The sequence below is a fragment of the Vidua macroura genome, chromosome 27, assembly GCF_024509145.1.
Source record: "Vidua macroura isolate BioBank_ID:100142 chromosome 27, ASM2450914v1, whole genome shotgun sequence".
Classification (NCBI taxonomy): Eukaryota; Metazoa; Chordata; class Aves; order Passeriformes; family Viduidae; genus Vidua; species Vidua macroura.
In genome coordinates this window covers 3,045,811-3,059,085 of record NC_071597.1, presented here as the reverse complement: position 1 = coordinate 3,059,085, position 13,275 = coordinate 3,045,811, and the positions used below count along the sequence as shown (strand labels likewise).

Here is a 13,275-nt window from a genome sequence, read left to right as displayed (position 1 = left end):
CCCCCTGTAAACCCCCCCCAGCCCCACAGGAAGGGGTCCTCCAGGCTGGGGACAAGCAGTGGTGGACCCCAAAAGCCACCGAATATCCACGTTGGGACGGGAGGGGCATCAGGAGGAGCCCCAAACTCAGGCCACGCTGCCAGGGCCACTGTCACCCCCAGATCCTGGCACAGCCATGGCAGAGCCACTTGGGAAGGGTCCAAGGATAAGCCAGACCCCAAAACCTGGGACAATTCATCCTCCAGCTGAGCCAGGTGCTCCCCCAAAATCTCAGGGGCCCACCCACCCTGTTCCTGCCCTAGTACTCCCAGTTCTGCACCCATTGCTCCTCCAGGGATGCCGCTGGAGCCCTGTCCCCAAGTGTCCCCAAGTGTCCCCAAGTGTCCCCAAGGCACCTGCCCAGCAAACTCACCAGCTGGAGGATGTCCTCGTCCTTGGGCATGATGGAGAGCTCCAGCACATCGTCACTGCGGGACAGGGGACAGAAGGGTCAGTCCCCACCTGTCCCCAAGCTCACACCTGGCTGGATCCCCCACGAGATGAAGGTCCCTGTCCCCACACGACGGTGACAGCACCTTGCTGCCTGTCCCTGGTCACCCAAACGCCTCAGGGCCATCCCAGTGACAGAGGGATCCCAGAGGGACAGAGTGACATCCCAGTGACATCCCAGAGGGACAGAGCCTGCTGTGACGTGTCCCCATGCTGTCACCTCCCATCCGGGAAGGGCACTCACCTGTTCTGGATCAGGGCGATCACCTGGGAGTAGGTTTTCCCGATGATGCTCTCCCCATTCACCTTGACCAACCGGTCACCTGCAGGGCCCGGGAAGGTGACAGTGTCACCATGAGGGAGTGGTGGCACCAGGATGTCCCCACAGTCACCCAGGGTTTGAGCAGATCCCTGCCAGACCCCGTGTGGCAAAGGGAGCAAAGGGGGACCCCAAACCCAGGAGAACCCCCGGGGCCCCCAAGGCTGCTCTGAGCACCCCAGCACCAGAGAGAGCAGAGCGCTCTCAGAACCAGAGAGAAGCGGCAGAAAAGAGCAGCAACGCCAGAAAAAAAGAGCAGAATAAGCAAGAAATTCCCCGGCAGAGGAGGAGGAGGAGCATTCCCGGGATCCCGCGAGCAGCCGGGAGCCACCCCCGGCTCCGCGTCCCCACTCACCCGTGCGCAGCCCCGCCTGGTGCGCCGGCCCGTCCTCCCTCACGTTCTTCACGAAGATCGTGTCCATGGGCTCCAGGCGGCTCCGGGGGGGACCTGCTCCGTGGGGACAGCGTGTCAGGGAGCTGCCGCCACAGCCTGCACCCTCCCGGGGCCGGGGAGTCACCTCCTGTCCTCCCCCAGAGTCACCTCCTGTCCTCCCCCAGAGTCACCTCCTGTCCTCCTCCAGAGTCACCTCCCGTCCCCCTCCAGAGTCACCTCCTGTCCTCCTCCAGAGTCACCTCCTGTCCTCCTCCAGAGTCACCTCCCATCCTCCCCCAGAGTCACCTCCTGTCCTCCCCCACATCCCCGACCCCACCACCTCCAAGAGCCGAAGCCACCGGGTGCTGCCGGGCGGGCGCGGTGCCCACCGGGGATCCCAAATCCCACCCGGAGCGAGGTCGGGGTCCCCCAGCCCCACCGGGTACCGGGTGCCAGGTCTGGCACGGCCACCCGCACCGGCTGCCCGGGGAGCGCGGCCCCGGCGCCGCGTCACCGCGCCAGCGCCGATCCGTTCTGACACCTTCACATTCGCTCACATCACCCTGAGCCTCCGCGAGGGGACAGCGGGGCCGCGTCCCTGTCCCCAAACACCCCGCGCTCGCCGGGGGCCGGTGCTGGCCACGCCGCAGCCCCTCCGGGTGTGACATCCCGCAAAGCTCCCGCAGGGTTTGGGGACACCGAGCCCATCGCCGGTGCCTGGGGCCACCAAACCGCCACCAAAGCACCGCGTGGCTTCACCGCCAGCTGATATTTAGGGCTGCGGTGACAACAACAGCAACACGCGCTGCGACCTGTGACAGCCGCCCCTCCCCTGTGCCACCCTGTGCCACCCTGTGCCGCCCTGTGCCACCCTGTGCTGCTGTCCCCAGGGTCCCCATGCCGGTGCTCACCTGCCCGGTTCCCATTCTCCTCCTCCTGCCGAAAAAAGAAAGAGAAAAGCATTGATTTGGTGGCGGGGCCGTGACGAGGGGACCGGGAGGGGTCTGGGGGGGTGGCAGCCCCGCGAAGCCCCGCGGGACCGGCGCATCCCTCTGCCCTCCGCCGCCCCCGGCTAAAATTACCTCCTGACACCGGATCCGGCCGCCCGCGCGGCCCCGGCAGCGGGACCCGCCGCAGCCCCCCGCACCCAGCTGCCGGTTTGGGGCCGGGTTTGGGGCAGGGGAGCGGGCAGCGGCCCTGCCAGCCCCGGGGTGGCATCTCGCCCTTCACACCGGGCCGCAGAGCCCGGCCGGGGAGAGCCCAAGCCCCGCCGCGGGGTTCCAGGGGAGGGATCCAGCCCATCTTGGATAAATCCTCATCCCTGCCCATCCCTGCAGCCTCCCGGTGCATGCCGGGGGCTGCCAGGGCTGCGGTGGGCGCTGATCTGTGCCGTGGGGTGGGAATTGTGCCAAATCCCTGCCCTTTTAACCCAAACCCCCCGTGGGGAGCCCCAGCAGAGCCCCGCTGCCCGGGCGGGGGGTGCCAGGTCGGGGTGGGGCACGGGGTGGGTCTCACGTCCCCCCCAAGGAGGGATTTGGGCACCTGGAAGGGGAATTCTCTCTCCATCAGCGCCAGATTTTTCCACGCCCGGCTGGGAGCACAGGCCTGGCCACAGCCTCCAGCCGGTGGGGACACAGCCCTGGTGTCCCCAAGGTGCCAGGTGCCCCCAGGGTGCCGGGAGGGCACCAGGGTGAGCGACAAGGAGCAGACAGCCAGGGCACCGCTGCAGGTGCCCAAGGAAAAGCCACATTCCACGGCCTCCGCGGGGCCCACAGCGAGACCGTGGGGCCACCGAGAGCCCCTGCGGGCACGGGCTCAGCCCCTCCCTGCCCGCCCTCGCCCTGTAGCACCCCAGAGCCCTTCCCGGCCCCGGGGGCATCCCGGCGGCCCCGCTGCCAGGGCGATGAGCGCGGCGAGCGTGGCGAGCGAGGCTCCCGGTCCCCTCCCTGCTGAGTCAACCCACCGAAACTCAGCCCCCGGAGCTGGCGGGGTGCCGGCCCCCGCGGCGGCGGCTGCTGCTGCTGAGCCAGCCCCACCGCGCCCTGCCCCGCCGGCTCCGGCTCGCACGGCGGCCGGGAGCTATTCCCAGCCTCTTTCCAAGAGCATCTCCAGCTCCCGGCGCTGATCCGGCTCCATCCCACGCGGCCCCGGGTGCCCCCGCCCGGGCAGGGCTCAGCCCGGGTGCCCAGGAGCAATCTTTTGGAAGGCAGTGGAGAGGTGGGAGCGGGTTTGGAGGAGCTTCAGGCCGTTCCCATGACAAAATCTCCCCGGCAGAGTCACGCTGGCGGGGACGGGGCCGTGTTCCCGGCGCAGGAAGGCAGGAAGGGGTTGGAGAGGCAGAATGAGGAGCCTGGGAAAAGCCGGAGGTGCCGGAGGATGGCGAGCGGGGATTCCGGCGAGTCGGTTCTCCCCACCCTGTGACTCACTTCCCTGTCTGCCAGCGCCCGGGCCGTGGGGCAGCCGGAGCCGTGGGGCAGCTGTGGAGCTCCAGGGGTGATGGGATCATCCAGGATCTGCCCAGCCTGGAGCAGGGAAAGGGACGTGTGGGTCTCAAGCTCTCCTCCCATCATCCACAGAAAATGGGCAGAGAAGGGGGTTCCGAATTCCAGAATTCCAGGAGTTTGGAGCTGGTTCGTGCCTCGGGGTGTGGAGGGTTCTCCATCCACGCTGGAAGCTGCTGCTGGGAGGCTCCATGGGATCTCTGCATCCTTGAGGGGAAAGGCGCTGCCCAGATCCGGGCTCAGAGGTGCCAAGCCAGGGTTGTGTCCTCCCAAAAGACGTCACTCAGAGGGGTGACAAAAACACAGATCCCAGGGCAGATCCAGTTGGAAAATCCCCACCAACAGTCAGGAGAGAGGGAACCAAAACTCCGCCAGCCCTGGTTGGCCCCGGGGGCTCCGAGGTGCCTTTTCCTGCCGTTCCCAGTGATGCTGCAGCCGTTGTTGGGAGCTGAGGGATCCTCTCCGTTCCCACAAACAATCCCATATCCCAAAAGGCTCTGGGATGTCTCCAGAGGTGCTGCTTGCCCAGAGCTCATCTTCCAGCAGCTCCAGCAGCCCCGCGGGCTCCTCCATCCCAGGGTGGGATCACCACGGGGGGGTGATCACCATGGTGGGGCGGGGGCAGCTCCAGGAATCCCAACAAAGCAGGCGATGGACGCTGCACTGCTCATCCCCCTGCCCGCCCCCGGCCCCAGCAGGAGCATCCTGCATCCAGCGCTTCCCCCTGCAGCATTCCCGGCTTCCCCCGGCTCCCAGCCCTACCTTGGCCGAGTGCACGGCCGACTCCGGAGGGTACACGATGAAGTGGCGGAGGGTGAAGCCGAAGCCGCCCTGGGGGCTCTTCCGCAGCGCCACCGTCTTGGGGCCCACCCAGGGGAAGGATCCCCCCTCCGGGGGCGCGTTGGCGTTCGGGGACGCCCCATCTCTCCGGGCCGGCGTCGGCTGCAGGGACAAGGACAAGGACAAGGTGTCACTTCTGGGGAAGGTGTCACCCCGTGTGCCCATGCCGAGCCCCATGATGGGGGCTGAGCCCTGCTCAAAAAGCTGCCCCCACTCCTAAACCCACCTCCCATCCCTAATCCCAGCCCCCCACCAGTGAATTCCAGCCCCTCTCCCTCCCCCCCCCCGCCACTCCTCCTGTGGGGCCTTTGGGAAGGAGATGAATGGAAAGGAAATCAAAATAAATGAGCTGTGCCTGGGGGTCTGGATGGGACCCAGGAGGGGAGATCAGGGGACGGGACGCGGCACTTGGGGACAAAAGGTCCCCGATGCCACAGCAATAACCTCGGGCAAAGCCGGAAAGAGCAGCCTGGGAGGTGGTGGGACCAGAGAGGCTTCCCAAAATGGGGCAGGGACCTGGCAGCACGCTGGGATCTGGCAGGGGACGCTGCCCAGAGCAGCAGACGGGGCCAAGGGGATGTGGCTCCATCCCACAGCTCCCAGTGCCGGTGCCAGGAGAGGGAATGGGGCTGTGGCACAGCCGGAGCAGCCACGGGCACCTCTCCTGGCACTGAGGAGCTCGGAGAAACAGCCGGAGTGCTAACACCTGGGATGAATTCCATGTTCCAAATTCCAGGAGCTTGGAGTTCAGGATGGGATGAGTTTGGGAGGGCCCAGCACAGCCCCGTGGCTGCACATCTGGCAGAACATCTGGCTGGGGTGAGAGGAGCAGAGGGCACTGCCTAATGTCCTGGAATCACCCAGCTCTGCCAAAACCGGGGGAACTGGGAATGTGGGAGCAGGAGGGACAGGCAGGGATCCAGGCAGGGATCCACAGGGACCCTGCCCGAGTCCTGGCTCCTTCCCTGCTGCAGCAGCCCGAGTCAGCCCGTGCTGGGATGAGGGTGTTAAAATTCAGGGGCTGTCTGGGTGGAAGCGATGGATGGGAGGGGACGGGGACAAGGGACACAAAGGGACAAGGCACAAAAAGCCTTTGTGTGTGCCTGTGCTGAGTGGGCCTTTTCGCTGCCGGTGGACGGCAGGGCCGGGCTGTGTCCCCTGGCCAGCACGTCCCACACGGAGCCCTGGGTGACCACGGGGGTCTTGTCCCCCTGAGAACGGGGTCCCCGTGCTGACCACACACCTCTGCCACCGCACTGACCCCCTCCAAAAATTGGCTGCGCCCCCCCCCAAAACCACGCAGAACCCCGAACACCGCCACGGGAAAGCCGCAAAACCCCGCTGCCAACACCACAACCCCTCCAAAAACCCCAAGGGATAACCCCAACCCAGCTGGCAACAGGCGCCCCCCGCTCCCGGGGGACCCCCAGCCCTCAGCCCCGGTCCGGGAGCATCCCCGGCGGCGCCCGGCCCCATCTGCGCCCTCCATTGTGTCGGCCGCCGCCTCGCCGGATTATTTTTAAGCTGACAGCTGAATGTGCCCCGCTGATTTTAACCGGCACGGACAGGCCCCGCAGAGAGGGCTCGGATGGCTGCAGACATCGGCAGCACCGGCCCGCGGGGACGGGGACGTGTCCCCGTGTCACGGCCGTGAAGGCGGCTCCAGCTCGGGGACGCGTCCCCAAGTGCGAGGTGACCTGGGGAGGGGCATCCTGCCTGGCTGCTGTGCCTCAGTTTCCCTCCTCGCCACCCGGATTTGGAGGTTTTTGGGTTTCGGAGCCTGCAGTTGTGGCCTTGGGCACCCACCCAGTGCTGGCTGAGATACTCCAGCTCCTCTAGACAGTTTGTCACCTCGGCCGTTTGTCCTCAGAGCCCTGTCCCTCCTCCCAAATTTCTGGCTGGATTTTAACCTCGCCCTGGTGGCTCCTGCCGTGTGTCCTCATCCCAGCAGTCCCAGATCCCCGTCCCAGGAGCGCTGCAGGGATGGGGGCAGCCCCTTGATCATCCTGTGACATCCAGACCCCCCCCCCAGCTGGGTCACCCCAATTCCTATGAGCTCCTCCACCCCTCCAGCACAGGTGTCACCAAGCCCCTGTCCCCCCCGTCACCGAGCCACCCCCGTGGGGACACAGTGGGGACAGGTACCTCCTGCCGGTGTCCCACTCCTGCCGAACAAAGGAGCGCTGTCCCCGCTGTCCCTGCGTCCTGGGGCTCAGGATTTGTCCCCACCCCTGGACACGGCGCCGCAGGAGCAGGATCCGGGAGCCGGACCCTGACCCCAGCGCTGATCGGGCACAGGAGGTGACAAAGGGGACACACCGCCACCCGGGCGCTGCGACAGACACCCCACCCCCCCTCCAGACCCCCCTCCACCCTTCCAAATCCTCCCCCCACCGCTCCCGGGCGCGCCCCCGGCTCGCTGCTCTCACCCGGCGGCACCGCTCGCTTCTCGGCCCGCGGCCGGGCCGGGGGCCGGGGGGCGCCCGGGGCTCGGGGGCGGCGGCGAGGCGGCGCAGGCTGCTCAGCCAGATGCAGCGGGGCTCGGGGGAGCTGCAATCCACCCCGACCGGCCGCTCCAGGCGCCAGCCCCTCCCGGAGCGCTCCACGCTCCACAGCCTTTTGGGGCTGGGGGCCGGCGGGGGCCGGCAGGGACCCCGCAGCGCCCGCCGCGACCCCCGCGCCGCCCCGGCCGCGCTCTCCTCCACCATCCCGCCGGCGCTCAGCGGCTCTCAGCCCGGGGTCGGGACCCCCATGGGGGTCGCAGCCCCCCTCTCCCAGGAGCTCGCAGGCCGGCGGAGCTGCCTCACGCTCGCAGCGGCGCTCGGGCGCTCGCTCAGCGCCCCCCGAGCCACAAAGCCCCCACCCAGCACGGCCCCCCCGGCGGAGGGAGGGATGGAAGGATGGACGGAGGGAGGGCGGGCAGCCACACGTCCCGGCTGCGGCTCCAGCTGCCGGCAGGGATCAGTGCCCAGCCCACCGCCCCCAGCCAGACCCCCGCCCCCAGCCCCCCCACCCGCCGCCCCCGGTGTCACTTTGCCAGCACTTTCCCTTTTTTCTTATTTTGTTTTTTAACATTGCATTTTTTTTCCCTTGCATTTTTGTCCCTTGAATTTTTTCCCTTGCATCTTTTTCCCTTTGCATTTTTTTCCCTTTCATTTTTTCCCTTGCATTTTTTTCCCTTTGCATTTTTTCCCTTGCATTTTTTCCCTTGCATTTTTTTCCCTTGCATCTTTTTCCCTTGCATTTTTTTCCCTTTGCATTTTTTCCCTTGCATTTTTTCCCCTTCAATTTTTTCCCTTCTTTTTTTTTTTTTTTTTTTTTTTTTTTTTTTCAATCCGCCCCCTTCTTCCTCCACCACCCCGGGCAGCATCTCACCCTCCCCGCTTCCTCCTCTCCCTCCTCCCGGCCTCTTCCTTCCTTCCTTCCCGCAGGGCACCGGGCGATGCCGGGGACACGGAGTAGGGGGACACGGAGCGAGTTGTCACCCTCTGTCACCACCGGGGACAGCTGGGGGGGCTGCGGAACACCCCAGGTCCCCTCTGTGTCCCCAGCTTTGTCCCCCTCTGGCAGTAGGGGGTTGGGGGGACACGTATCCTGCACCCCGAGGACCAAAACAGCCCCGTGGAGACCAAAAATATAAATATCCCCCCCAGAGACACACACAGCACCTCACGGCCCTCTCAGTGCCTGTGGCAAAAAGGGGGCAAAAATATAAAATATGGGAAAAAAAAAGAAAATATTTTAAAAATTAAAAGTTGAAAAACTTAAAAAGCAAATTATTTTTAAAAACCAAAATAAATTAAAAAATTAAAAATTGAAAAATTTAAAAAGTAAATAATTTTTAAACTACAAAATAAATTAAAAAATTAAAAAATAAAAAAACTTAAAATAAAAATTTGAAAAATTAAATATTAAAAATTTTTAAAATTTAAAAAAATTGGTCAAAGGACAATTCCCAGCAGGAATTAAACCGAGAGCCCCCTCCCAACCCCACCTCTCATTCTGGGGGACACCCAGGCCTGGCGGGTCCCCGTTGTCCCCCAGGCACAGCGCCACCACCACCCCCCGCGGCTCCACCCGGGCCCCCTGGCAGCGCTGGGGACACGCGGGACAAGAAGCCACCCTTGTCGCTGCTGCCCGCACGGGGACAAATCCCCTTCCCCTGCCCGCCCCGCACCCCCTCCGTGCGCCCCCGAACCACGGCAGCCAAAATTTGGGAGGAATTAGGAAATGAGCGGCACCTCGAGGAGCCCGGCACAGCTCGGCTTGGGGCCGGGGGGTGGCAGCGTCCCCCCGGGCTGTCCCCTCCCGCCCCGCCTGTCCCTGTCCCCGCTCGAGGGGGTCCCGCGCCGCATTCCTGCCGTGCTGGAGGCCGAGGGGAGCGAGGCACGTGCGGCCACGCCGGGGAAATGCCGGGCATTGCTGGCATTGCAGCCCCGCGGGCACCCCCCGCGCCGTGCGGGGCACCCCCTGCCGCCCCCCACCCCCGCCAGGCTGATGCCACACACCCCCCTGAGCTTGGCACCAGCGAGGGGACACGGGGGCACGCGGCGGTGGCCGGAATGTCCCCAGTGTCCCCCCGCTCAGGTGACACGGATCTGCCCCAAAACGGCTCCAGCAGCCGCCCCGAGGCCGGCTGGGTGGCGTGGCCCGGTGGCAGCCGTGTCCCCAAGGTCCCGAAGTGTCCCCAAGGACCCCTCTGCACACCCAGGGCACCGTCCCGGTGCCTCCACACCGGCACAGCCGCGGGAAGCCAGGATGGAGAAAGGTGGGAGCCAAACCCCGGCCAGCAGCACCCCCGGGGCCACCCTGGTGTCACCCGGTCCCTGTGCCCCGGGTCCGCCGCTAAGCCACCCCGGGGCAGCCCGGTGGCCTCGCCCCAGCCCGGGGACAGGCAGCTGGCGTGTCCCAGCTCGCAGAGCTGCCCGGCTGGAGCAACCAGCCGGGGCTGTGGGTGCGAGCAGCGCCCGGGGGGGGCTTCGCTTCCCGCCCCAAAGCGGGGAAACCCAGCCGGGAACGGGGGGCTGGGGCCGGCCGGGGCTCCCGGGACAGCTGGAGCGGCGCCGGGGACAACGGGTGCCGTCCTGTCACCTCCCTCAGCCCCTCGTGGCGGGGAGAGCTGTCCCAGCAGCCCGGAGGGTGCCTGGGGAGGGGTCCCCAAGCCCTGGCGGAGGGGACAGGGAGGGGACGATCCCTGGGATTGTTCCCGCAGCCCAAAGCGGGAAAGGTCAGGCGGCGCTGGCGGGGGCAGATTCCACCCCGAGGAATGCGAGCGCGCCTGGACGCCTTCCAGAATGTTCCGCTTGCACAGGAGTGTCCTAAATACGCTCCCAACGGAGCTCCCGGCAGGCTCCGGGGACACGGACTGGGGACACGGACAGGGGGAAACGGACAGGGACACACGGACAGGGGGACACGGACAGGGGACATGGACAGGGACATACAGACAGAGGGACAGACAGAGGGACACACGGACAGAGGGACACATGGAGAGGGGGACACGGCCTGGGGGACATGGACAGGGACACACGGGCAGGGGGACACACAGCCATGGGGACATGCAGACAGGGGGACACACGGACATGGGGACACACGGCCATGGAGACACACGGACATGGGGACATGCAGACAGGGGGACACACGGCCATGCTCCCTGTATTGAGGGATCTCCACATTTGACCCCGATGCCACCCCCCTGTCCCACCCCTGCCGCTCCTGCACCGACCCCTCCCTGCCCTGAGCGCGGTGACATCGCCGGGCTGCAGCCGCTGGTCCCAGCTGGGGACATGTCACCAGCTGCGGCCGTGGGTCCCTGCCAGCGGCGCCATCGCCCTGGCACGCGGCGGGGATAACGTCACCCTTTGGGCAGGGACAGGGACAGGGACAGGGACAGGGACAGGGACAGGGACAGGCAGCGCTGCCACCACCGCGGCGACACAGCCGCCCTCCTCCGGCCGCGCTTCTCCCGCACGGACCCAGCGGGGCCGGGGCGGGGGGGACACAGCCGCTAATCCCCCACTCCCCCCAGAAGGGCCAGCTGAGATTAGGGTCAGAAAAATGAGGTTTTAATAGGATTTGGGAGGAGGAGAAAGCCCTGCTGAGACAATAACCCATTTCCAGGCCTTTTATGGCCAAGCTGAGATGGGGAAGGGGGTCGGGGGTCCCGCACGCCCTCCCTGGGTTCCAGGCAGCGTTTGGGGGGGGGGCTGCACCCCCAAAAAGAGCCGAGATCGACCCTTCCCCGCCGGCAGGAGCTGCCCGCACCCCCCCACACCCCCGGGCAGGGCGGGGATGCTCCGACAGCGGGACCTGAGCCGGGGGAGGAGGGTGAAGTGACAGCGGAACGGGGGTGGGGACAGGTGACCAGGCCGGGAGCATCCGGGCATCCCCCTTGGCCGTGCCGCAGCCTCTGGGATTAGGGATCGGCGGGAGAAAGCGTTTTAATTCTCTTTAACTCAAACCGGGGCTGAGGAGCTTTGCAGCTCAGCGGGGATTTTAGGGGGGTGCTCGCATGCTGCAGCGCCCCCCGGCATGCTCCGGGCCCCTGGAATGCCCCCAGCCCAATCCCACACGGCTGGATCCCGCTGGGAATGGGGGGGAAAGCAGGGTGGGAGCCCTGGGAGTGGAGGCACATCCCCGGCAGGAGCAGCTGTGCTGAGAAAAGGAGGGATAAGGAGGGGAAAAGAGGGAACAGGAGGGAAAAACACCTTCCTTCCTTCCTTCCTTCCTTCCTTCCTTCCTTCCTTCCTTCCTTCCTTCCTTCCTTCCTTCCTTCCTTCCTTCCTTCCTTCCTTCCTTCCTTCCTTCCTTCCTTCCTTCCTTCCTTCCTTCCTTCCTTCCTTCCTTCCTTCCTTCCTTCCTTCCTTCCTTCCTTCCTTCCTTCCTTCCTTCCTTCCTTCCTTCCTTCCTTCCTTCCTTCCTTCCTTCCTTCCTTCCTTCCTTCCTTCCTTCCTTCCTTCCTTCCTTCCTTCCTTCCTTCCTTCCTTCCTTCCTTCCTTCCTTCCTTCCTTCCTTCCTTCCTTCCTTCCTTCCTTCCCTCCCTCCCTCCCTCCCTCCCTTCCCTCCCTCCCTCCCTCCCTTCCCTCCCTTCCCTCCCTTCCCTCCCAACACCAATTTTTCCCTGGACAGCGTCTCCTCCCCGGCCCACTCCGGTGGCTCCATCCTGTCACCAAACCCAGCTCCCTCCTGGCACTGCCACCCCAAGATGCCACCCCTGGATCCGCAGGGATCTCATTCCTGACACATCTGGAAGCAGCAGCTCCAGCTCGCCCACACAGGGGGTCCCTGCTGCCACATCCAGAGAAATTTGGGACTGTGGCCTGAGAGCCTCATTCCCTTTCCCGGCCTCTCCTCGCCGGTCTGGTGCCCACTGTGGCTCTCTGGCCACGTGGCTCTGTCCCTGCCGGTCCCCACCACTGCTGGCGTCCCTGGCGGAATTCCTGGGCCCCGGTTGTTGGATTGTCCCTGTGAACAGCCCCGCAGGTGTCACCAGCCGATGTCACCGCGCTGAAGTGACAGCGTGCACGTGGCTGCTCCACGCCACAGCTCCAGGGCAGGCAGGACGCGGCTCCATCCCGGCCCTCCCAAATCCCACGGGTGCTGGGGACAGGGGACGGACCCACAGGGCTGCGGGACACCCGCGGGACACATCCCCGGACAGCCAGGGCCAGTTCTGGGGACACTAAAGGCAGCGAACGCCTCTCCTCGGCGCTGTGCTCTGTCCATCCCCACGTCCCAGCTCTCCCAGCTCCTCATCCCTCCTGGATTGTCCCCAGCACCCGGTGCCAGCAGCGCCGAGGCAGGGACAAGGTTGGGGACAAACCAGAGCCAGCGCAAAGACGGGAACCACAGAGCCAGAGCCGCTCCAAGGAGGAGTTTTCATCTCCCAGCCCAGGAGGAAGCGGGACCACGAAGGCCATGCTGGGGCTGCCTTCATCGCCAGCTCCTCCTCCTCCTCCTCCTCTGCCCCATCCTAAAACCGGCGTTATCGGCAGCGGGCCCTAGAAAAGTAACAGGATTCCGTTTCCTGTTTTTCCCATGGAAACCCTCAAATAGAAGCTGGCCTCATTACGGCCGTTTTTTGGGTCTCTGTTTTTTTCAGCCGGGCTAACAATGAGCCATTTCCTCTCCGGCGGCTCCGAGAGGCACCTTGCGCTCCGCTCCTGCTCCTCCGCGGCGGAAAATCCGACCCAGGGAGGTCAGGGGGAGGCTGCAGCTCCTTCCAGCCCCCGCCCCGTTCAAGGATGGGGGGTCTGGGGTGGGGAACCCCCCCATGAACCCCCCCACAAATGTGAGGGACACCCTTGGGGTGATGCCTGAGGGTTTGAGAGAGCCAAATCCCACAGCCCCCACCGGATGGTGGGAATAAGGAGCCAAAAGGGGTGCTGAGCTTCCCCCGGGCACAGCGTGGACAGGAGGTGGCTTTGGGGACACGGCTTTGGGGACACCGAGCTCCGGCAGCACCCCAGCAGCGTTTTCCTGGGATTAGGAGCAGCCCAACATTTTTCCTCAACCCACACGCGTCCATCGGCCGAACGTCCAGTCCGTGTCCCCTCCCCGGCCGGGGACATCGATGTCCTGCCCCTGCTGCCACACCAGTCACCGCCAGCCCCGCTGGGGACCACGCTTGGCCCTGAAAAGCGCTGGCACCGCAGCCCGGCCCCCGCCCGGCGCGGCAGAGAAAGAGCCACTATGTGCCACAATGGCCCGATTGTCCCCCGGAGCCACCGGGCTCTGTCCCACCCGCCCCGGGG

At 65.4% G+C, this 13,275-nt stretch overlaps 1 protein-coding gene across 4 annotated transcripts in view; it reads right to left on the bottom strand.

Annotated features, from left to right (window-relative positions):
* ARHGAP23 (Rho GTPase activating protein 23) overlaps positions 1 to 13,275 on the bottom strand; it is a 35,489-nt gene that overhangs the window by 12,324 nt on the left and 9,890 nt on the right. For 3 of the 4 annotated variants that reach the window (XM_053999969.1, XM_053999967.1, XM_053999968.1), the window contains exons 2-6: positions 4,445 to 4,624; positions 2,093 to 2,117; positions 1,164 to 1,256; positions 734 to 812; positions 413 to 467 (exon numbers count right to left, since the gene is read on the bottom strand). In XM_053999969.1, the coding sequence (XP_053855944.1) occupies positions 413 to 467; positions 734 to 812; positions 1,164 to 1,256; positions 2,093 to 2,117; positions 4,445 to 4,624 (432 nt within the window). Of the gene's footprint in view, positions 1 to 412; positions 468 to 733; positions 813 to 1,163; positions 1,257 to 2,092; positions 2,118 to 4,444; positions 4,625 to 6,328; positions 6,379 to 13,275 lie in introns of those variants that run through there. The other variant, XM_053999970.1, reaches the window with a different exon arrangement.